The sequence below is a fragment of the Leucopleurus acutus genome (genome assembly GCF_964270905.1).
Source record: "Leucopleurus acutus genome assembly, chromosome: 14".
Taxonomy (NCBI): Eukaryota; Metazoa; Chordata; class Mammalia; order Artiodactyla; family Delphinidae; genus Leucopleurus; species Leucopleurus acutus.
In genome coordinates this window covers 60652117-60674208 of record NC_139156.1, presented here as the reverse complement: position 1 = coordinate 60674208, position 22092 = coordinate 60652117, and the positions used below count along the sequence as shown (strand labels likewise).

Here is a 22092-nt window from a genome sequence, read left to right as displayed (position 1 = left end):
CCACCTGGCGCTTGGATTGCAGGAGATACACAGTAGCCGATGTGCTCGTGATTTATGTGTCTATCGTGAGGGTTTATACGCTAGAGACAGCGGGAGCCCGTGGCACAGGGTTAGCCTGATCCCATTTGCTAAGGATGCCGGGATGGTTAACCTTGGCCATGCCCTGCAGGCCCACTGTGCTTCAGTTTCTTCGTCTGTAAAAGGAGATTAAGGATCCAGGGAGCATTCACTCTCTCCAACAGAACATTCTCCCCAAACCCCCAGCAGGGGGAGCTGTGATCCAGGGAACAGCAGCCAGTCCCTGAGAAGTCCCCCAAATAGGAGGGAGGTTGGCGAGAGAGCCGATGAGCCCCGAGACCTGGTTCTCCAGGGCTCAGAGACAGCAGAGGAAGGAAATGCCCACCAGCACAGCTTCTGAGTTCAAGGAGGAATTGTCTCAGAGTCATGAGAAGATGGTGGGAGGAGCTGGGAGCATTTAACTGGGAAACTGTCTTCAGATACAGAAAGAGGGCTCTGACCCAAGCTCAGCGGTTCCCCAGGTGCCCTCTACAACCTCAACCAATAATGATCTCTGCTGAATGTGCAGAAGAACTCTCCCCAGGGATTAGAGCTGTGTGCAGACAAATTGGAAGTAGTGAGCCCCCCGTCATGGAAAGCATTCAAGCTGAGTCTGGATACCCTCTTATCCAACTTGTTGGATGTAAATTAGACCAGATGACTTTGACATTGTCTTTCAATCCTGAGAATCTTGGCTTGATCCAAAGCTCTTATTTTAACTATTATTGTACATTTTTTCTCAAATGTCTTGAATCGTCTTCTGTAAAACTTTCAACATATCAGGGTCTTGAGCCAGGAGCGCTCATCAGGACTAGAGGTGCAAATGGGAACAGTGTAGGGATTGGAAGGAGGTTTGCCTACACGTGGCCTCGAATGGCCTGTTTAAAATAATAATCAAATCCTCAAGTGACTTTTAAAAACAAGTTCTTGATATCATCTTATTTTTGTTGTCTTACAAATGAAAACAAAGCAGGGAAGGGAGTCCTTTTGGTCAAAGGTTCTGTGTAGTTGAGCTCCATGTAGTTGAAGGGGTCTGAGCTGTTAACAGCTGCTCCTAGCCAGCAGCACGAGGGCCGGGGGTGAGGGAGACGGCCGAGTTTGGAGGGTCCCGAGCCAGCTGGGGTGAGCCTAGGAGGGCTTCCTAACGAGGAGAGCAGGGTTTTGAAGGGGGGACGGCTGTGGACCTGGACTCTTGTTCTGAAAAGCCCCTTTCCCGCGCCACCCCACTCCCGGCCGCACTTGTTACATCTGGATACCTTTCAGCTCTGACGTGCTGCCCCCTTAAAGAGCATCTGGGAGGCTGCGCTGGGGACAGTGGCCTGGCCTGAGGCTCTGGGTTGTGGTGGGGGCAGGTGTGTCTGCCGGAGCCAGGCGTGGGTCAGCGGAAAGGAGGGAGTACTTCTCAGGGGATGAGCGTCAGTGCTGGTGTCCTCACCCCTCACGCGGCCCCTCCTCTCCCTCAGGTGGTGGCCATCGACCTGGACGAGGGCCTGAACGGGCTGGTGTCCTACCGCATGCCTGTGGGCATGCCCCGCATGGACTTCCTCATCAACAGCAGCAGCGGCGTGGTGGTCACCACCGCCGAGCTGGACCGCGAGCGCATCGCCGAGTACCAGCTGCGCGTGGTGGCCAGCGACGCGGGCGCACCCCCCAAGACCTCCACCAGCACGCTAACCATCCGAGGTGAGGGGGCAGGGGTGCCTCCTGCTGCACTGAGCACATGGCACGGGCCCTGGGGCAGTGGCAGGCGGCTGGGAGCCCACGCTCACCACTGCTGTCCCCTGTCCAGGCGGCACAGGCTACCTTGCCGATGGGCGCCCTCTTCAGCTGGAGCCATTCGACACAGCAGAGCCCCCTCTGTCTCCACTAAGTCAGAAATGCCGGCAGGGCCTTCTTCCCACCTGGTCACTGCCTTCAGGGTCCCAGAGCCCAGGGGCAGTGGCCTGGACCCACTGCTAAGGTCCCCCTTTTTGATCCTGGCAGCAGCAGAGAGGGCTTGCTCGGGGTGGCGCCCTCGGATTCACGAGCAGGCAGGGGAGGTTCAAAACCCTTTGTCCTCGTCTTTGGAGGGACAGACTTTCTATTTGGAGACGTAAAGGGAAGCCTCCCCTCCCGTGTGTGGGGAATGCCTGGAATCGCGGTGGAGGGCATCACCCCCGGAAGAGGGCAGCTGGGATTCCCAGGCTCCCTAGGATTCCTCATCTTCCTGGGGCCCTCTCGGTAACTCCCACCGTCTCCACCCTCTATCAGGGCGGGGCCAGGCCAAGGAGGGTGACTGTTGCTCATCTACTCTGGCTGTATCTTTAATTCTTAAGACAAAACTGGGACGTGGACATGAGCTGTTGACAGAGGGCCAGGAGTAACCCCAGGGAAGTAAGTTCAGAGTGTAATGGGCAGGATGTGGCCTGTTCTCTAGGACAGGCCTGGTCCCATCCTGGGTCCTGCCAGCCTCTGTGGGATGGGGGTTGGGTGGTGGCTGGCGCGGCACAAACATTCACCCTCCTTAAGCACGACCCAAGATGATGAAGACTAGAGAGCCGAGTGTTCTCTCTCCTGCTGGTCCAAGGCTTGTGGGCTCCCGGTGCCAGTGTGAGGACCCACACCTGTGCCCGTGATTGACAGGGCAGGTGTCCAGTCCTCTCAGAGGGGACCCCAGCTTTTTCCCCGAGGCTCAGCAGAAGCCGTGTCATCAGATGAGCCATCGTTTCTCCTGACGTTATCACAGAGAGGAGCCGGAGTGGCGCGGGGCTCATTTCACTGAAGGTCATCCCAAGCCCCACCTGCCCGAGGAATGGGGGCCTGGCATGCAGAGCTGAGAACACAGATCTATAAGGGAGATTAGACTTTCTTGGCTGGGCTGTGTGGGGCGCGGAAGGAAGGGTAGCTTTCAAAGCCAGCTACTTTCCCTGGGACAAACTGGGGACGGGCTTCCCCAGACCCCCACCCCACCACTCCCTCACCGTGTGACTTTGGACAAGTCATTCAGTTGCTCTGAGCTTCCTCGCCTATATAGTGTGTCTAATGACGGCTGACTAGTGAGGATGATGTGAGGGGCCCGTGTGGTCCTGTAGAGGCAGCACTTAGCATCGCTTGGCACCTGGGGAGAGCTGAGAAATGGTGAGCGCCGTCATCATCGTCATCATAACTTATCGTCGTCGTTGTTAGGCGTGTATTGGAAAGAGGCTGTGGGGAGCTGTGGGAGGGTGTGGATCTCTGGTCAGCTCTGTCCCGGCCCCAGCGGCCATGGGGGCCCTCAGCTCATGGCCCGCAGGTGTCGACTCCTAGGAAATGTGCTTCCATTGGTCTGTGGCACGAGCCACTGCCTTTGGAGCTGGTTGTTTAGAGCAGAAGCCAGGCCTAGCCCTGACCACCGACTCTGCCCGCAGTGCTGGATGTGAATGACGAGACACCCACCTTCCACCCTGCCACATACAACGTCTCCGTGTCCGAGGACGTGCCGCGGGACTTCCGGGTGGTCTGGCTGAACTGCACCGACAACGACGTGGGCCTCAACGCTGAGCTCAGCTACTTCATCACAGGTCCGGCCCTGCCTCCACCCCCTCCCGCATGGGCAGCCAGCCGGGAGAGGGGAAGGGGCCTGAGTCAGCCATCAGGGCTTTGCTGCTGCTGGGGTCTCCCTGAGGATATGCCCTTGACTTCTCCTCAGGGCTTTGCTCCTGGGTCCCTGTGGGCTGGCTCTCTGGGGGCCTCCTGAACCTGCAGGGGGACGGGGGTGGGGGGGTGGGCTTCCTGAAGTTTATTCTAGAGGGTGGTGGAGCCAGTGACTCCTGGGGAGGAGCCCTGCCCCCCACTCCACCCCATATCAGGGTGACAGAGCAGTGACTAGAGGAATGTGGCCTTTTCCTTCCTTGGGGACCTTTCACCCACGAGGAGAATTTGCATCTGTTTAGAGGCAGATGGCTTAGACATCCCTGAGTGAAATGGTTTTCGCTTAAAAGTGTCAAGTGGCTACCACTTAGAGACCTGTGGAGAAATACTATGAGGCCATGTCTGGCTCAACAGTAGAAGGGGAGCCATGATCGATTAGTGATGTCTGCCACGACAGTAGGCTTGGTAGGTGGTGGCAAACATGCCACGTATTAGTCGTTCCTGGATTAGAACAGTCTGCCAGCATTCTTCAGTCCAGGACACACATGAGAGGTGCTGGAATGCATGGCAGGGAGCAGGGCAGTTCTTTCACATTCCTCAGCCCTCCCTCGGCCATTTTACTGGCTCAATCTTCCCTCTGTCCATGGCCTACCTGCAGCCACATTACATACACACTCATATACACACATGCCGTGCACACACCAGCCTCCCTGATGCCTCTCCCCCGGAGCGAGGAATCCCAGACTACGGCCCGTCCACAGTTCCAGCCCAGGAGAACTCCCAGGCCTCTGCCTCCCTTTCCAGACCCTTTCCCTCCTTCCCCTCCCTAAAGGAGCCCCACACCCTCAGGCCAGCTCCTTACAGGCCGGTCCTCAAGACTGCTCTGGAAAAGGCTGTTATCAGGACCCCCACATGGCACCAGCCATGGTTTGGCCACCAGTGCTACTTGTGTCCTAGTTCCTTCCCTGCCCCTTGGAGTCAGATTGTGTCCCTTGTAGATGGTGCTTCAGGCACTGGGGAGCAGATACTGGAGGCTCGGGGAACGGGAGCAAACCATGTGAGGACAAGGGAACACCTGGCGGCAGCCCCCAGGATGACTTCCCAGTGCCTCAAAGTGGCCAGTTTCTGCTGACCTGAGAGCCCTCCCAGCCCTAGGTTTCTCGGATTTTAATTCTGCACATTCTGCCCGACGCTGTGCTGTGCCCTGAGCCGAGCTAGCCCAAGCCCGATGCAGTGGCGCCCTCTGCTGCCCAGAATGCCACACTGCCTCCCAGCTGGCAGGGGAAGGGTCTCCACACTGTTCTGATGGAGTCCTTTCCTGGCTTGTGTCTGCCTCAGGGAGGAGGCCCTCACCCTTCCCACCTGTCCCAGAACTCAGGAGGACTGTCTGAGGCATGTCTCCTGTCCACCTGCTTCTACTCTTTACCCTGTGGAGCCTCCAGGAGTCCCCACTCAGAGGGCCCAAGAACGCTCGGCTGACTCCAAAGTCCCTGGCCACATATACAAGCCCCAACCCAGGTTAACTGCTCAGACACTTCTACCCGACAGGCAGGTGGCAGAGTGGAGAAGGACTCAGGCTCGGGAATCGGACTGCTGAGTTGGGAGTCCTACACCCCGAATAGGTGACTGTACCCTGTAACCTCACTAAAGGACTGTTTTCCTTCTCTGCAAAGTAGTGATAGTGCAAATGAGAGGAAATGCTCCACGAAGTGGCTGGTACACAGTAGGTGCTCAATGAATGTTAGACCCTTATGATTTTCAGGCATTTGACAGTTCACCTAAGCCCACATAGGCCACGCCCTCATCAGAGTCCCCCGGGACCCCCTTCCCTGGCAAAGCCGAGTGGAAAGCACAGCCTTTCACCCCCGGACCACCCCTGGAGTGTCCTGGCTCAGAAGCAGAGCTGGGTGCCACTGCCCTTTCCCTGGCCGGGAGCTCTGTTTCCTGACCAGAGCTTCATTCTCTCTTGCCCACAGGTGGAAACGTGGATGGGAAGTTCAGCGTTGGCTACCGCGACGCCGTCGTGAGAACGGTGGTGAACCTGGACCGGGAGACCACAGCCTCATACACGCTCGTCCTGGAGGCCATCGGTAGGCACCAGTGGGTTCACGTGGGGTGGCCTTCCAGGAGCCAGGCCTTGAGCCAAAGGCTCTGCCCTGATGCCACTGGAGAAAGGGCAACCAGACCCTCAGTATACTACTGTGCCCTTGCGGGCCGTGAGGCTCAGCACATGGCGCTACAGGCCAAGGTGGTGTGGCAGGGGCTGTGTGGGAGCCATACGGGAGAGCAGCACGTCGGCAAATCACTGCACAACCAGGAGGACAAAGCAGAAAGGGAAGAAGGTGTGGCCCAAGGGTAGCAAGCACAGAGGGCGGTGGAAACAGGGGGAGGGGGGTGATCAAAGCAGGCTTCTTGGAGGAAGTGGCCTCTACAAGTGCCCTTCAATTAATTAGGACTCTTGGCGGCAAATTTTAAAATAAACTGACTTCAACAGTGTAGGCTCACAAAACCAGTCCACGGGGAGATGGAGCTTCAACTATGACTGGCTTTGGGGCTCAGGTGATGCCACCAGGCCTCAGTCTCTCTGCACTGGCTGGCTCTGCCCCCTGCGTGTTGGCTCCATCCTCTGGCTCGCGTGGTGACAAATCCTTGCTGCCGTCCCGGCCTTAATCTGGGTTCAAGTGCAGCAGCAGCATTCCTCCCTAGGGTGACCGTCCTTGCCTGGTCATGCGGCAACTGGGCACAAGCTCCCTCTTCCAGGGAAGATGATCCAATAGCTGCCTCTGGGGCTGAGCCCTGGGAGGGTCCTGCAAGGAACCGAAGGGGCAGAGCCCCTGGATACCTTAGGCTTAGAAATCAAGCAGAGCCGCCATCCCTGAATGCAGGGATCCAATCCATCCTGTAGGTGGGTTTGACTCAACTCGTGTTTCATAAGAAATGACAATTCATTGTGAATGTTTAAAAATCAGGAGATTTCATTTAAAAGCTCAGACGTTTGATTCTCCTGAGAAATCAGAAGATCTAGTGTCACTGGGCCCCCTCCTGCCTGTCCAGTGTGGACCGGAGCAGAGGACAGCTGCCCCTTGAGGCAGGCATGCCCAGGTGTGGGGGTCTTACCTTCCCGGCCCTGACAGCAGTCAGGTTTGGCATCTCAGGACCTGTATCTGGTTCTTAGGGCTGCGGTAACGAAGTACCACAGCCTCGGTGGCTTAAAGAACAAATTTATTCCCTCATGGCTCTGGAGGCCAGAAGTTCAAAAGTAATTGTCCACAGGGTTGCATTCGCTCCAGAGGCTCCAGGAGAGAATCCCTCCTTGCCTCTTCCGGTTTCTGGTGGCTCTAAGTGTTCCTTGCACGTGGCTGCAGAACTCCAGTCTCTGCCTCCAACGTCACATGGCCTTCTCCTCTCTGTGTCAAATCCCACCCGCCTTTCCCTCATAAGGACCCTTGTCATGGGGTTTATGGCCCACCCAGATAATCCAGGATACCGGATACCTCATCTCAAGCTCCTTAACTTAATTACATCTTCAAAGACCCTTCTTCCCAACAAGGTTACCCGTACAGGTTCCCAGGGATTTGCCATGGCTGTATCTTTTGGGGGCCACCATTCAACCCACCTTATGCCTCAGTTACCTCCTTTGTAAAATGGGGGTGATGATAAGAGTGCCCGCTTGGCAGGCTTGCTGTGAGGATCGAATGAGTTAGAATAGCGTCTGGAACGTATTAGATACGGTCAGTGTTGTTCCTAATCTAAAGAGAAAAAGAGCCCCCCCTTGCAAAGGCCAGAGCAGGTGGGGGAACAGGGCATACCTGTGGCTGGTGCCTGGGAACGTGCCCCTCAGGCAGCTGCTAACACCCATCCTCTTTCACCTCCCACAGACAATGGCCCCGTCGGCAAGCGGCGCACAGGCACGGCGACCGTGTTTGTCACCGTCCTGGATGTGAATGACAACCGGCCCATCTTTCTGCAGAGCAGCTATGAAGCCAGCGTCCCCGAGGACATCCCTGAGGGCCACAGCATCGTGCAGGCAGGTGGCGGCCGGGGCACAGGCAGGGCCACGCTCGGCTCAGAGCGCACGCGCTCAGTGGCCTCGCAGCAGAGCGGGATGGAAATAGGAGAGGGTCCAGCTGCTGCTCCAAAAGTAGCCGGCGCTGTGGCCCAAGGGGGGGCCCAGGCTCCCTTCTCCCTCCTGGGGAGAGTAGGCCCCGAGGTTATGTAGCCCAAGATGGGCCCTTGCTCCCCGCAAGACAGAAGGAGGGCCTCGGCCCTCCTCTCCTCCCTCCCTCCCCCACAGTCCTCTCCCATCCCCCACTGCACCCAGAAAGGCCTTTCAGAGCAGGGGGAGCTAGAGGTGCCACGTTTTCCCAGAAAGGAGTGAGGAGCGAGAGCCAGGGCCCAGTGAGGCCCGGAACAGAGCTGCTTTCACAGGGCTTTGGCTGAAGCTCCCCTCTTGGGGAATAAACCGGCACAAAAAGAAAGGGCTCCTTTGCCCGGGCAGCAGGAACGACAGCCTTGGGCCTCGAGGGAGGAAGGGGGGGACCTGGAAAGGAGGCTGGGTGCCCTCCCCAGCCCTCCCTGGAGGCCTCAGTTGCTGCGTGGGGAGGGAGGCCGGGCATGAATCACCCTCTTCACCAGCTGAGCGCAGGGTTTCCCACTGGAGGCTGAGCCCAAGAGCGAATCTGGGCCTGCGCGCTGGGCCGGGCTCCGGGGCTTGGGAGGGGCAGGAGAGCAGGAAGCTGGGAGTGTGCCCCCTCCCTGCATCACGGCCGTGCGTGGGGCAGGGTGCTGACTTCCAGAGGTGCCGAGAGAGAGTCCAGGAAGCCACGGGGGGTTGCTGGACTCTGGGGGCTGGTTCTAGAAAAGGGGTCTGAGCCTCAGCTCCTAGGGGCTTAGAGACACCCCACACGCACCAAGCTGTGGGGCCCCGCCTCTCCCCTAGCCCAAAACCTAACACCCGCCTCCCCCAGCTCACACACGTCTCCCAGGACCAACCTGGGGACACAGCTGGGGGTCTGGCAGCCTTTGAGAGCCCCTCCTCCTCCCCAGCTTTTCGTCCTTCAGGCCGGGGGTAGCCTTACTGCCCAGCCCGGTGACCACGTGCTAGGCAGAGCACGCTGGCCAGCGGGGGTCGGGGACCGGCCGCAGGCAGAGTTCAGCCTGGGATGCCTCAGGGAGAGCTGGCGGGAGGCAAAGCAGGGAGGCGTCACTAATCTGGAAGGGAGGGGGACACAGCGCTGCAGGAGGGGGCCTGCGCACTTTCTAAACCCCAAGAATTGGTTTCTATTTATACAAACTACTCAGACTGAAATCCTAGAGCTCTGTGAGTAATATAAGGCAGGCCTGATTCTTCCCGTTTCTCAGGGAGAAATTCAGGCACTGGTGATTTCTCCAAGGCCCCCCTGGAAGTAAGTTTCTGGCCAAGGCGGGCTCGCTCTTTGATGTGATGTCAGGCTGACCCAAAAGGAAGGTACACTGGGCCTGTCCAAGAGGGCCTGCTTGGACAGAGAGCTTCTCCATAGAGGCATCAGAAGGAAGAAGGGGATGCCCCCCGGGACTAGACGGGGCCACCCTTCACTCAGTCAACAGAGGCCCCATACTTCTGAGCCCAGAGCTGGTGAGGCAGAGTGAGGGGTTGGATGCGGTCTCGCTCTCTGGGAGCTCCCAGGCTTGTGGGAAGGCGGAGACACAGGGATGACCCACACTGCCAAGAGCAAGTGTCCCTGCCCTCCCTTGGTTTCAGGTAGGAGGTGGTTTCAGGTGTAGAGCAAAGAGGGCTTCACAGAGGGCGTGCCAGGTAAGCCGTAGCCAGGGGAGGACAGGTATTTCAGTTTACCTGGAGTCTTGGGTCAAGAAGAGGCTAGAAGGATCGTTCACAGCCAGCTCCCAGTGGGCACCAAACACCGGACGAAGGAGCTCTGGCTTGATCTGGCAGTAGGGAGCCAGTGAAGGTTTTGGAGCCGGGGATGACAAAATCGGAGCTCACCCTGTGAGGAGAGTCGGCTGGCTGTGCTATGGGGCGTAGCACGGCGCGGTGGAGCAGTCCGTGGTGGGGCACCAGGTGGCCCTGGCCAGATGACTCTCTGGGGCAGAAGCTGGGCAGTTCAGACCCCTCTGCCCGCCCTCCAAATTTGGGACCCAACCAAAGTGTTTAACCCCAGCATTGTGACGAGAGGCTGAAGGTTTGGGATTCTGAGAAGCCCACCTTGGTGTGGGATTACTTTGACAGTAGCCAGTCAGTGAAGCAGTGGCCAAAAATACAGATAGCACACGTTACGTGGTCCGAGCCGGAGGGCCCACAGCCGTCCTGGAGAGAGCTGGGCCCTTCCCCTCGAAGGAAGGCCGCCTCCTTCCCTGGGTGACGCATGGAGCCGCTATGTTGTGTCCTCAGAGCCCAGATAGCAACACCTCCAGCTGCTGGCAGTGCCTCCTCCCACTCTGACACAGGACCAGTCCTGGCCTGTGCAAGGAGCTTCTTAACTCATTCTCAGCGCGTTCCTCATCCATCTTAGCAGAGGCGCACGGGGGCCGGGGCACGCCAAGATGACAGCCGGGATTGTGATTGGCTGGGTGGTGTTGAGCTCCTCCTGCGTGCCCCTCCTCCCAGCAGGGACCCAGCATCTGATCCACCCAAGGGTGCTGGCTGCTCCCGTGTATCACAGGCAAATGCTGGCAGGCCCAGGAAGTCCGAGGAAAGACTCCCTGGGTTCCCCTTTGCCTTGGGCACGGAGTTGGCACAGAGGGCAGGACACTCCCTTATCCCCAGCAGGGGCTGAGTATTTCACTTGGCTGGAGGGAACCTTTGGCCATTCAGCAACTCGCACTGGAATCTGAGCTGGGTTTTGGCACCTGGAGGGCGGGCAGGGCTTCTGTTGGGAAGCAGGGGCGCTGCTTCCTGGAGACGGTTGGTGCCTGGTGGTCAGAGAGGGGCCCTGGGGGCCCCACGTTTGTACCGTTCAGAGCCTTGGGCCAAGGGTCCACATGGCTGCAGGCGCTCAGCTTGGTCCAGGAGTCTTCCAGCAGGCAGCAGCTAGAGTGTCTGCAGGAAGGAAGGTATTCTTGCGGGGGCCGTCTCTGGGAAAGGCCACGGGCCTGGGCACACAGGGAACCAGTGGGGGTGAGCGCGTGGCCCATGTTGTTTGGGCCACCGTCCTCTTGCAGCCTGTGGTGCCGGTTTCCGTCTGAGGCAGGAGGGCCCGCAGATGGACCCTGGAGTAGGGGGACACTCTTGTCACATCTTTGTAGATTCTATGCAGTCACAGTCGTCGTGGTCCTCTCTGCCCGGCAGGGGGCGCCTTGGGGCAGGCCAGCCACGGCGGAAGCTGTGCAGGGAGCGGCGCAGCGAGCCCAGGCGCTTCCAGAGCCGGAGCTGGGGCTCGCTGGGGCTCCCCGGGTGGTGCGGCATGCACTCGCAGGCCCAGCGGCGCCTCGGCTCCAGCGCAGCGGGCTTGCAGAGGGTCATGAACAGCAGACAGGTGGCCAGCAGGAGGAAGATGCAGGCCAGGGCAATGAGCACGGGGATGGGGTCAACTGCCACTGAGAGCCTCCCCGGAGTGACAGGAGCTGTGAGGAAGGCGAGGGGGCTGGGGCCCTCTGTGCTCATGGCTCCTGCAACAAGAATGGGACAGAAACAAATCAGGTGGACTTGGGACTGGAGAGGGAGGGGAACTTTGATGGACTCTAGACACAGCTAACCTAGCTGCAGATAGCATTACGGTCATTTTACAAGTTAGAACAATGAGGCTGGGAGAGGTAACAGGTCTAAGGTCACACACTGGGAAAGTGATAGAGCTGGACGTGAACTCACGGAGGAGGCACGAGGGTAGTGCCTTCCGGCATTTTAAAGTCAATTTTCATGAATTACAATAGTCTTAGACTGAAAACTTGGGATCTAAGACCAACTCCATCACTAACATGCTCTGTGACCAGGAACGATTCATCAATCGTAGGAGGTTGCAGCAGGCAAGGACCCTAGCAGTTATCTAATGCCAAGGCTGCAAACTGGGGACGCACCAGTGTGTTTTGTTGGGTTCTTGCAGTGGTTTTATAAATTTAAATTAATTGTGAACATTTTTTAAAAAACAAAAGGAAACCAAGATATTTCACATAAATGTCTGAACGTCTGGCTTCTTCTCTTGAAATTTCAACACTGGCAACATGGGGCCAGGCACCCAGTGGCCGCGGCTGAGCCGTAGCTGCCCCGTTTAGACAGGGTGCTGGCCCCCAGCCCATCGCACTCCCTGCCCTCAGGCCCCCTGCACACCTGTGTCACCTGCCTGGCCCTGGGGGAATTCCTGTTGGTGCTTCCTGAGGAAGACCAACCTGCTCCCTTGACAAGTGAGGAAACTGAGGCCCAAATAAGGGACTGCCAAGGTCACACTGTGAGCCAGTGGGCAAGCAAGACCAGGACCAGGTTTCCTGACTCCTGGCCCAGTGGCCTTGCCACCCCGTTGGCTCCCAACTCTCTCCCAGGACTCCCTGAGCAGCTCTGAGAACAGGTGGGGAAGAACCCACAGAGAGCAACTGAGTTGACAAGATGGGGCTCGAAACCCTGACATAGTCACCTGTTATCACTTAGGATCATCCCACTAGAGGGAGGACGGCAGGTGGTCCTTGTAGCTGGAAAGTCAAGCTGAGCTTCTGGCTGCAAATTAAAATGCTTACAGAGCGCAGATGGTAGATAACGTGTGACCAGCGGGACAGGTGGGCAGGCCTACCTGGAGAGCAGAGGCCGAGGGGCCTCGGCCAGGCTGATGGAATGCCGGAAGGCAAGCCCCTGTGGTCCCCTTCCAGGTTCCCGAGAGAAACCAGAAATCTGGACTTTTTAGGCAAACGTTCCTGATGTTTAAATATTGGCAACTGATTCAAGTCTGGTTGAGAGAGAGGGGGGGAAAAAAAGACACTGCAAAAGACAGACAAACTTGATTTTTTTAAAAAAATCGAAATGAATTTTCAAACATTTAAAATACTACAACAGGCCAAACAAAATGCATAAGGAGGCTACACCAGCTTCCAGGCCAGCGTTTGTGATCTGTGATTTCTACAAACACAGGACAGGAAATCCAAAAGGGGGGTCTAATAAGAAATAATCATCTATTTCTCTTTGACCTTGGAGACTTTCATGAGCCTGATGGGTAACAGATTTCCCTCCTTTTCCCAACTTGCAGCTTATGCTAACTCAGTCAAGGTCTAGCGCCAACACTAGACAGAAGGAAGGGCTTTAGGTCGTCGTGCCCTGCCGAGGCTCTGCATGTGGGCTGCAGAGTCCAAATCAGCAGGCAGAGGGGAGTGGAGAGGGACGGCCCAGCCCCACGCTCCCCAGGCACTCACCAGCAGCCACAGGACCTAACTCCCGGCTGCAGCCTCCCCTGTGCCCGGCAGCGACTGAGGGCATCCAGTGCACCCCACCCCCACCCAGTTCCCACCACACTCCTTGAGCATTTCCAGACAGGACATGACCCCTCCCAGCTCCCAGATGGAAACTCTCATGCCCAGCTAGCTGCCCAGGGCCTCTGCCTCTAGGGCATCGGGCCTAGAGAGTGCTCTGGCCGGGCCATACGTGGGTTGGCCCTTCCTTGAATCTGAGCAGGGAAGAAGGACGGGGTGTGCCCACCACCATGTCCCATGAGGAGAAAACTGCCCGTCCGTCTGTCCTACCCAGGGCAGTGCTTGGCTGGGAGTAAGAAAAGGGCGTTCGGAAGTGGGAAAAGTCTCAATCCTACTAGTCCTAATGTTATTTCAAGGCCTTCCCATGGATCTGGAGACCCTATCAGGCCAGCAAAGCAGGCCCAGGCTTCAGTGCTTGGGGCAGCGCTTTAAAAGAAGATAAGTGAGGCTATAATTAGCATTTGCGTATTTTCCTTCAAAGCAAGAGGTTCCAAAGTGCTTGAAAACACCAAGCCATCCCCCCGGGACGCACAGCAAAGCCAGCTGCAGGCCCCCTTGATACCCTCTCTGAGCAGCCAGCAGGGACCCGTCGTTCTGGGGAAAGGAGACCTCCATCAGACCAAGGCTTGGAATGATTTTGAGAGCAGCTGAAGCCTCCCCCTGCCTGTTGGAGTCCAAGGCATGCCGGCAGGCCTTGCTCTGGACATATCTCTGCAAGCTTAGTCTAGAACCTTCTTTCTTCATTCAGAGCTCCATAGAGCAGGGCACGCTGTGAGCAGAGGGGACTGATGTCAGCACAACTTTCTGTATAGCCTCGGACTAACCACTGCTCCTACCTGGGCCTTTCCGCTCTCCAGAAGAGTGGAGGGATTCCCCAGGTCTGAGCACGCCCTCACATTCTCCCCAAAGTACCCCAGGAAAGGTGCAGCCCCACTTTCCTGCAGTCCCCCAGCACTGACCTCAGAGCCAGCCCTCAGCAGTCCCCAGCCGGGCGAAGAGGTCTTCTCAGCTGTCCAAGGGAGGCCCCAGGAGCACCGGGCACCACTGTGACCCAACGTGCCCTAGGCTCTGCCTTGCCCTGTGCCCCTCAGCCAGCCAGGCAGAGTGGCCTTCGCCCCGCACTCTCCAGTTAGACCTGGCTTTGTCTGGGAGAGCCTGGGCCCTGCCTTGAGGGAGGGGACAGCCAGGAGGGTAGGGATGGCAACTGGGCTGGGAGAGGGGAGCGTTGCAGAGGAGTTGGGAGCTCCCGCACGGCCTCACTCCAGCCTGTCTCCTTGGAGCCCTCTGGAGGGGCGGAGGCACTGGGGAGATGCAGGGGGAGGGTTTCCCTGCCTCTGCACCCACAGCTCTCACCTTCCCGTTGGATGTTTGAATAGTATGGTCAGGGGCAGCCAGCGGCTTGCTATTCAGTGCCTGCCAGCCTTCAGGTTACCAGGGAGAGGGGCTACAAGCCACACGGCGGGAGGGGAACAGGCAGAGAGATGGGCCCTGATAATCCCCAGGCCCCCCTCCCCTCAGCTTCCCAGCAAAGCACCCTCCCTTTGAGGGCGTCTGGCTGCAGAAGTGAGGGAGAGAGGCATTTTCAAAGGTCAGAGAGATAACAGGGCAGAAAGCACAGGACTGAGAGACAGCCAGGGCCGTGCTGCTTGTAGCTTGGGTGGGCCCTTGGAGACCCTCCAGGTGGTGGCTGCGCGCGCGCGCGCGCACTCACACACACACCTCCCCCTCCCCCAGCCTCCTTTCTTCCTGGAGGCCAGCACTTCCCTGGCAACCAGCTGCCTGCTTAGGAGCCTAAGTCTTAAGCAGCTTTCCCATCAAGGACCCCCAAGCTCCCAGAGATAGAACACGGAGGGGGGGAGTTGCTCTGCCCAGGACCCGAGCCTGGGCTCCACCTGCTTGTTTGGAGCCTCAGCTTTTGGCATTTAGCTCTTCCCTCCTGCCCGTAGCCCTTGACAACAAAAGAAGTATCCTCTGCGTAGCCCCAAATGGATAGGATTGTCAAAGTCCCTTAGATGACTGAGGGGTCATCTCATCCATCCCCCTGTCTCTCAGATAATGAAACTGAGAGCTAAAGAGGTGTGGCCTGGCCAGGGTCACCCAGCAAGTTAGTGGTAGGATTTGGTGCTTTCCCTGAAAAGCGTGGGCAGGCGTGGGCACCAGGCATCTGGTGCTACGAGCTGCATCAGCCTAAGGATGTTCCCACTGCCCAGAGCTCCCACTGGGATTCCTGCATCTTACACCTCACCCTTCAGTGAATCTCATTTTCCTTCACCTTCTCTTCCCAAGCTGACGGCACACCTCATCTGTGGCCTTCATTCTTCTTAGATGGTAGGAGGCAACACTCCCAGGGTGGTGCAGGCTGCCAGGGGAAGTCCCAGCACGGATGGAAGACACCCAAGGACATCCACTGGACAGCTTGGCCCTCTCCCCTGTCCTGAGCCCTTCCAGATCCGGACTGTTGAAGTGCCCCACTACATCCCTCCACCTGTTAGCTCTTAAGACTTCTCATGGGAGAGAAGAACTCCACAGCAAGGGGCAACCCAGACATACCACCTCCAGTATAAATCAAGAGGGCCTCCCAGGAAAAGGTGGCCTATCTCATAATGTCCAGCCTTCAACATCTATCTCTGCACCAGGCATCAGACCAGATGCTTTGCAGAGATTATTTCTAATCTTCCCGTCAACCCCGCAAGGTTGGTTATCATTGTACCTACTGAGGCTCAGTGGGGTCACGTATCGATGGCCACATAGCCAGTAAGTGACAAAGTCAGGATTCACGCTTGGGTCTCCCTGACCCAGACCCTCTGTTCCTTTCACACCAACAGACTTCCCCTTCTCCCCACCATCAACACACTTTTCAAAATCCTTAGACGCACAGCACAGGGTTGAAGTGACTGGCAGAGACAAGAGGGCAGATCCAGAAGAAGTGGGAGGGTCCCAGGCATTACAAAGCAAGTCACACGTACTGTGGCCCCATGGGAGCCTGCCCAGCCAGGCAGGCTCGGGCCTCTCTCTGTATCACTTTGCAGGGGAGTTCTCTGCTCCTTTCCGGTATGTGGCAGGTAGAGGAGGTGTTCAGCTCGCAGTTTGACAGGACAGACCTCAGGGCCAGCTGTGACTGCCAACAGCCTCAAGGCCAGACTCCTTGTCAAAAGGGCTAAGCGCCGGGCATTCTCAGAGTGAGAACAGCGTACCCCAAGTCCCCCTGGAGATAGTCCATAAGCCTGAGGTACAGCCGAGCAAGCTGGGTGGGCCGGAATACACTGGAATGATCCTGGTGTGAACGGACATGGAACCTTTGGGAGGTGGGCTTTCTGGGTCTCCCCAGTGTGGCTGTTATAGTATACAGTGCCTGGCTGGGAGCCAGTGTGACTAGAATAGCTTCAGACCAAGGAAGTGTGGGCAAGGAGCAGTCATGCAATCCACCTACCCCAGGTGAGGCTCCTGGAATCTCAAAAGACTGAAGGAGGGAACTGTGGAGGGCTGAGCTAGTCAAGCCTGGATCCAGAGAGCTGCAGTGCTGTCACCCACCTTCTCCTCTGTGCTCCCTGAGAACCTAGAGGAGGGTCAGGGAACAGAGCTGGCAGGTGCCTCGCCATGGACAGGGCAGCATGGGGCCATCAATAGACAGGTTTCCTAGTGGGGGACGAGAAAGATGTGTCTCTCTCCTCTCCCACACCCCCAGCCTCGTGGGAAACCATGGGTTTAGGCAGGACGGGCTGGGAGTGGTGTGAGGGAAGGGGAGGGACTCCAGAAACACCTTCTCTGCCTGTGAGTGGAATTCAAGGAGTAACCACGTGTCTCATTCTCCCTCAGCTAACAGCCACGGATGCGGACGAGGGCGAGTTTGGGCGTGTATGGTACCGCATCCTTCACGGTGAGTGGGCTGACCTAGGATGGCGGGGAGGGGGGCAGGCCCTCCTGCCTGGCGGGTAGCAGAGCTTCTCTAGGCTGCCAAGGGTTTGGGAGGTGCAGCCAGAGAGGCCCCAAGCACTGTACGCACAGGGCGGGCAGGTCAGAGGGAGGAACCAGGGATGTTCTACAGTCATCTGCGCCAAGTTTGTTGCATTTTAAGTGAGGATGCATTCGATTGCTATGCTCCCCAAGTTCCTCATGTCCCATGGTGGGATATCACCCTGACAGAGGGGGCCTTGGGGAACAAGGCAGCCCCTGGCAGTGAGCTCCCAAGAGACTGAGCCTCATTGGCCCAACATGTATCCTATGCCCATCCCTGAACCAATCACTATGGCCTTGGACACTAGGACAGCCCCCCAGTGAGCTCCCCAGAATGAGTCTCACTAGACCAACTGGAATCATGGGACCATGCCTGAACCAGTCCCTCTGGCCAGAGACTAAAATGTGCTGATCTGCTCACTTCTGCAGTCGGGTGAAATCACCCCTATGCAAAGCACACGGACTGAGAGTGGAGGTGGGTGGATCCCAAAGGAATAGCAGCGTCCACAAGATGAGGAAATGGGAGCTTCCCCACTAAACCCCCCACAGAGAATTGGATTTGGGTTCCTTTCTTTGTAATGCCTCAGAGTCCTCTGAAATATTGAATCTACTGACACCGCTGGGTACGGGAGTCTCAGGGGACGTGCACGCCTTCCATAGGGGTCACAGAGTGAGCTTCTGCCCCGTCCCTCAAATCCTGCTAGGCCAGGGCAGCATCAGGCAGAGGCTTCTTTGCCACTTCAGGCTTCAGCCAAGCTCCTAAGACCTCGGGGCAGGGTCTGCATTCTGTGGGTCTGGGCTCCCCAGCTTCTCTCCCAGCACCACCACGATCCCACAAGCATCCTACTCCGGGGCAGAGCCCATGCTTATCATCTATCCCTCCACGCAGGTAACCATGGCAACAACTTCTGGATCCATGTCAGCAGTGGGCTTCTCATGCGAGGGCCGCGGCCCCTAGACCGGGAGCGGAACTCGTCCCACGTTCTTATAGTGGAGGCCTACAACCATGACCTGGGCCCCATGCGGAGCTCCGTCAGGGTGAGGCGGGGGTGCTCGGGCTGGGCGGGTGGGTGGTGGGGATGCACACGGGGACAGCTCTCGGTGAAGCCCTGTGCCCTGTTCAGCGCCGACCTCAGGGCTGGGCCAAGGCCTCAGGTGGGCCAGAGCTGGCCACCAGGTGGAACCCGGTGGGGGCAGGGCCACCCCTAGTTTAGGTACCAAATGACACCTGGAGCTCAGGTACGGTGGGGGAGCCTGGGATCCTGGACGTGTTTCTTCAGATGTAGAGAGGGACCAGTGATACTGGTGTCTATCCTAAGGGATGAGGTGTCCGTACCATACTAACCCTCTGCATCCACACGGCTCTGTCGGGAGGGCCAAGGAAATCTCACATACGTGATCTTGGAGCTGTAGCTGTTGCCAACTTCATTTTACAAATGAGGAGACTGAGGCACAGAAAAGTCACTCGTGATAGAACCAGGACTTGAGCCCAGGTCTTTGGGTCCAAGTTCGGTGTTCTTTCCATTGGAAGTGTCCCCCAGATATTCCAGTCAGCACTCCCAACTGCCCCATCAGATGGCTTCGTTTCTGCCCACCCTCACTCACCTCGGGCCTCTCCACTACGGAGCTAACATCAAACCGACCTTAATCTTCCCGAATGGCCAAAAATACACACCCAGATATTCCGCGGCTGGGCTGCTTGATGTACTCTCCTGCCCTGTAGCAAGGGGATGCCTGAGATGAACGAGATAACCTTCAAGTCGCCCCCATCCTGCCCCCACTGCACACTCAGCAGCTCACAGCCCCTTCCCCTTAACCAGATGGAAAGTGAGTCAGACCCTAGAGGTGAAGAGTAGGAGGAAGATGGGAAAAGAGGGGCTGGGGAGCAAGCAGGGACTTTTACCCAGAGCTGAGTGGGGCTGAATCAGCTCCTCTTATCGCCCCATCTCTGCCCCACTGTTTCCCTCAGGCTGGAAACAGTGAACAGAAGCCTGCCTCGGGTCACCATCACGAAGGAGGTGCTGGGGAGCGGGTGACTCAGCCTTGGGCCGTCTTCTGATGTTGCCCCCGCAGCTCTGCCCCAGGAGGAGACGGGAAGGGAAACCTGGGTCCTTTTAGGCTGCCCCTCTAAGTGAGATCTTCCCCGATGGAGATGGCTGAGGGGGTCAGATCCCTCGGGTATTTATACCTTGGGGACTGCTTGATTCCAGGGCCCTGGTGACTGAGGGTGAGACAGTTACCCGAATGTGCACCAGGGCAGCTCCACACAGCCACGCTCACCTGCATGACTGCGAGATATTAAATCAGCACGTGAATTACTTATTGAACTCATTTAAGCCTCATAAAAACCCCATGAGGTAGGCACTGTTATTATACCCATTTTATAGATGAGGAGACTGAGGCAAGGAGGGCTTCGCCAATGTGTTTAGAGTCCCACGGCAGTAAGGGTAGACAGAGCCAGCCTTCACACGCAGGCAGTCAGCTCAGGGCTGTTCTCTTAACCACGGTACTACACTGCCTCACGGAAGGTTCCAGAGCACAGAGGCCACTGCTGCCTTATCCCCAAAGAGTCATTTTTAAGGTGGGAATTTGGTCGCTGGCCCTAGGACCAGGACTTGATGGCCCTTACAGGAGCCAGCTCCCACACCCCTGAGCCCTGGGAAAGCTGGGGACCCTCCTGAAGACAGTATAGGGACTCCCTGGACTCATTTTCCCAGCAGCAGCAGACCTGGCTTGTAGGGACAATCCACATTCTCCTGTTCCTGCTTCAGAGACCAGGACAGCACAGATGAGGGGCTAGGGAGTGTGAAGCGAAACGGTCCTCGTAGAGACCGGGGCCTCACGCGCACACCGCGCAGGGGCACACGCACACGCATCTCCTGCCTCGTCCCCATTTGCGTGGCACAGCGTTGGACGGAGAGTGGGGCTGGGAACCCAGGGAGCCTGGCAGCTCAGTCGCTGAGCCTTGCTGCTCAGCAAGAACTTGGCAGACCTGGCTGTTTCCTGTACATCTGTGTCTCTCAGGTTTGCAAACCACACAGCATTTTACCTCCTGTCTCTGCTGCTAAAAACAAGGCTGAGACCGGTTAGAGGACAGTGGCATGCAGCCAGTCTCATGGAGGGCCACACCCAGGCTCCATGCCACCTCCCTCTGTTTATTGCGCTGTCAGACTAGCTCTGTGTTTTCCCCGCCACCCTTGGAGTCAAGGCCATTTGGACAAGCAGACTTGGGAAGGGGAAGGTTCACAGTTTCAAAAGATGGATGGGCAGCTTCTGTTTACGGCAGGAGAGTTCCTGAAATTCATCCATGCAAATCCCCCCCACACCCACCCGCCCCACCCAGGATCTCCCCAGCCAAGTTCTTGGTGAAGCCAGACTTAGAAGGTTCTGGCTTGTGAGCAGCTGTGCTCTGAAGTAGGCACGCTAGTTTGCATAGTGGGTTCTGGGTGTCTGGACATGAAAATTCGATGACATAGCAGGGCCACACGGGCCCCAAGAGCAGGGAAGTAGAGAAACCTTAACCCCCATAAACTTCTCCTCCCCACTGGCTCTGCCACCCCACTCACCTCACAGTTCTCCACTGGTCAGGGCACCATTTCTACTTATACCAACAGAAGCCCCTTTCCAGCTAATTCCCAGCTAACCCTGGAAGAGAAGCTGGGGCTGATCTGAGAGGCAGTGATCAGATCAGAAACCAAATACGTGCGCTCTCAGACGAGGCCTCGCGCCACCATCAGTGCTGGTGACCACACGTGAAATCCACGCCACATGTCACTGCCCCTACCCCATTGACTCCCCACCCGCTCTGCTGACCAGTTCCTGCTGGCCCTGGCTCTTCTAGACTGGAAGTAGGGTATCTCTCCTGTTTCGGGGCCAGCTCATCCCCAGGATATAGCAAAGAGTGGTAAGGTTGCTAGACCCGGAAGCAGGAGAAGCCCCACTCTCTTTCCAGCTCTCGGTGACCATGAGGCCTCGGGCAAGTCCCCCCATCTTTGGGCCTCTGTTCCCTCATCTGGGAAAAGAGGCAGGAGCCCTGGGCCTCCTTGAGTGCCACCACTCTCTGGTCTCTGCCTATAACTCCCCTCCCCACCACAATGATCCTTCTAGACATAGCCCTGGTCCTGCCCATACCTGGACCAGACCCTCCCATGCTCCTGTGTGTGTGGGGGGGGGGCGGTGGAGGTGCACAGAAAGAAGGGTGGGGTGCTGATCTCTAGCTATAACATCTCTCTCCATAAACATCTTTTGAACTGTTTTTTGTTGTTGTTATGTAAGACATACATGTTCATTGAAGAGAAATTAGAAAATGTAAATAAGCAGTGATGAACATTATGCATAATTCCACAATTCAGACATAGCCACTGTCTTGGGCAGGGTCTGCAGAAGCAAATCCTGAGACAAGGATTGGTGTGAAAGTGATGAGTGGGAAGTATAGGAAGTGTTCCCAGGAAAAGCCGGAAGGGGCTTGGGACCAGGAAGGAGAGGCAGCCGGCAAAGTGGAACACAGGAAACTGTGACTCAGTCCCACAGGGAGCCCTGGAGAGAGTCATCTCAGCTGCCCCGTCAGTCAGTGGCTAAGGGCTGCCTTAGCCAGTGTGGGACGTAATTCCCAGGCACCTCCGGCTCTCTGGGTGTCTCTGGCTCCGGCAGCAGCGGGGGCTGGGGTTGGTCCCCAACAAAGAACCACAGTTCTGGCCGCTGGCAGTGAGAGCACCAGAGAAAGCACAGGAGAATCTAGAGTAGTCTGAGCACCAACATCCTCTGCTACCGCCATACTTAACGTTTTCATTTCTGTTCTCCCAGATGTATGTTGATAGTTGAATGGGGTCCCTTTAAACTTTCAGGCGCTTTTGCAAGACCCTGGCTCATTTTGTCTTCATAACCATCCTAGGAGTGGGACAGGGCATGAACTGTTAAATTGATGTTACCCGTTTCATAGCTGAGAAATTGGACGGCCCAAGTGTCACTAGTTAGCCACAGGTTCCCACAGGATTTGCAGCAGAGCCAAGGGCAAGACAAAGTTTGTTCTCTAACTTGACATTTAAGCACCTGCCACGCGCCAGGCACTGTGCAGGGCGGGGGAGCATG

General features: G+C 57.1%; 2 protein-coding genes across 2 annotated transcripts in view; one reads left to right on the top strand and one right to left on the bottom strand.

Annotated features, from left to right (window-relative positions):
* The window catches only part of LOC309971799 (cadherin-23-like), a gene marked incomplete at both ends in the record, with an annotated part of 325411 nt that overhangs the window by 288318 nt on the left and 15001 nt on the right, over window positions 1-22092 (top strand). Inside the window, 6 exons of the mRNA XM_082855179.1 lie at window positions 1521-1740; window positions 3444-3596; window positions 5643-5756; window positions 7545-7693; window positions 16867-16927; window positions 17894-18042. Coding sequence (XP_082711305.1) covers window positions 1521-1740; window positions 3444-3596; window positions 5643-5756; window positions 7545-7693; window positions 16867-16927; window positions 17894-18042 — 846 coding nt within the window. The remainder of the gene's footprint in view (window positions 1-1520; window positions 1741-3443; window positions 3597-5642; window positions 5757-7544; window positions 7694-16866; window positions 16928-17893; window positions 18043-22092) is intronic.
* Window positions 10895-11266, bottom strand: LOC309971215 (uncharacterized protein C10orf105; the record flags this gene model as incomplete). Its single annotated transcript, XM_082854081.1, has 1 exon — window positions 10895-11266. One exon carries the CDS (start codon window positions 11264-11266, stop codon window positions 10895-10897), a length of 372 nt encoding a protein of 123 aa, XP_082710207.1.